Source organism: Gregarina niphandrodes, assembly GCF_000223845.1.
Source record: "Gregarina niphandrodes unplaced genomic scaffold scaffold00004, whole genome shotgun sequence".
Lineage (NCBI taxonomy): Eukaryota > Apicomplexa > Conoidasida > Eugregarinorida > Gregarinidae > Gregarina > Gregarina niphandrodes.
Window position 1 is genome coordinate 156,971 of NW_011645775.1, and position 1,906 is coordinate 158,876.

At 58.7% G+C, this 1,906-nt stretch overlaps 1 protein-coding gene across 1 annotated transcript; it reads right to left on the reverse strand.

Moving 5' to 3' along the window:
• Nucleotides 1–93: 93 nt before the first annotated feature.
• Nucleotides 94–201, reverse strand: GNI_028850 (hypothetical protein; the record flags this gene model as incomplete). The annotated part of the gene is made up of 1 exon (XM_011130816.1): nucleotides 94–201. A coding segment is annotated over one exon (108 nt), but the record flags the coding sequence as incomplete, so codon positions are not given.
• Nucleotides 202–1,906: the final 1,705 nt, after the last annotated feature.

Consider the following 1,906-nt stretch of genomic DNA (forward strand, 5'->3'; position numbering starts at 1 on the left):
CCGCCCAATCTTGTGACCGAGGTGCTTTACTTCGGGCTTGAGCCACTCGCTCTTATCTAGCCTGAGGTAGAAGCCTCTGCACCGTCGCAAGACCTTCTCCAACCGCTGCATCATTTCCAGCACCGTGTCCGTCGCGATGATGATATCATCAATGTAACACAGAGTGCGAAGGTCCAACACCTTCTCAAACACCATGTCCATCGCGCGCTGGAACTCCGCCGGTGAGTTCTTAATCCCGAAGGGAATAACATTAAACTCGAACAGCTCAAACGGCGTGGTGAACGCGGTGAGGTGCTTGCTCTCCTCCGCTATCGGCACATTCTAGAATCCCGAGTTCATATCGAGAGTCGTGAAGCGGTGACGGCCTGCTGCGGCCCTTAAGTGGTCCCATATTCGGGGCAGCGGATACGAGTCGGCAGTCATGCTTTGGTTCACCCTCCGGTAATCCAAAACGCACCTCCACTCGCCCGTCTTCTTCACGAAGTGCGGCGCGGCGGCCCACTCGCTTTTCGAAGACGGATGACTCCGAGCTCCAACTGCTTCTCCACTCGCTTCTGCAACTCGACCCGCAGTCTCAGGCTCGAGATGTCTCAACCTCGCTTTGTACGGTTTGCCGCTTGCCTCGAAACGCGCCTCGTACTTGACGCACGCCACCTTTGGGTACTCCAATACGTCTCTGTATGCGACCAACAGATTCCACAGCCCGTCCCTCGGGCTCTGTCCAGGTGTCCCGTGCCCTCCACGAACACCTGCCGCTGCCTCTTGAAGGGATCCTCCGACTGTTCCTCTACTACTGGTGGCTGCTCTTTGTACTTCGCCGCAAGCCGTATCTCATCAACCGCGCCTCTCTGCGCCGCCAGGGCCAACGCCTTCCCGGACCTTCTCTCAACCAAACCAAACCGTTCCAATTCTACCCTCCCCAGGAGATTCGGGACCGATGGGTGGTCATGCACCGCGAACTCCACATTGTCCGTCTCGCCGTGCACTGTTACCGCTACTGGCTCCGTCACGGGTAGTGATCCTGAAACCAGCACTGTGCTTACTTGCTGTCGGCGCTGCGACATTCTTACGCCAGCGCGACTGCAATCCTCTATCCTCAGCAGGCTTACCTCTGCGCCGGTATCCTACTGGAACTCAATCTCGGTCCCCTTCACGAAGGCCCTTACAGACAATTTCGGCCGTTACCCGACCCTCCAGTCACGGTTCCCGCGACTCGTGGCTCCTGCGTCATGTCCTCTGTCGGCTCGTGCCGACATTTCGCGCCCCCCTGTAACTCACTCTGCACTACCTTCTCGACCGCGGCCACTGGCATGCCGACGTCCTCTCCCGGTGCCGGCTGGCCCTTCTTTTTCTTGTCGACGCTCAGCTCCTTGTTTACGAACTTTTGCACCGCCTTCAGGTAGTCGGTCCTGGTTCTAGCTCCACGGACATTCAGCACTGCTTTGCCTTCTCCTACCTCCACGAACGCCTTCAGTCCTGAGTCCTCATCTGTGAGATAGTGCCTCGGGCACGTCCTCGCCCGGTGACCTTTTCGGCCACAATTAGCGCGCCTGTCCTTGCCGCGGGGGCAGTCTTTCTTGCGGTGGCTCCTCATGCCACAGCTACCACACTTGTTGAACCGCGCTCCGTCACCCGACGTGTCCGAATCTGACTCTTGCTCTCTCGCGGGCCACTTCATCGCAGCGAAGACCGGTCTCGGAGAGAGCGGTGCGAGCTTATGGAGGGAGGGCCTCTATCACTGCCCCATCGCCCTTCCTGCGCTCGAAGTGGAACTCCTTCGCCCACCTGTCGTCTGCCGCCGTGCTCAGATTGGACTGTTGCAACAACATCCCCGGAATCGTGATCCTTGTGCCGTAACGGACCTGCAGCCTCGTCAGGCGGTGCAGTCGTGTCGGCAACAAATCGT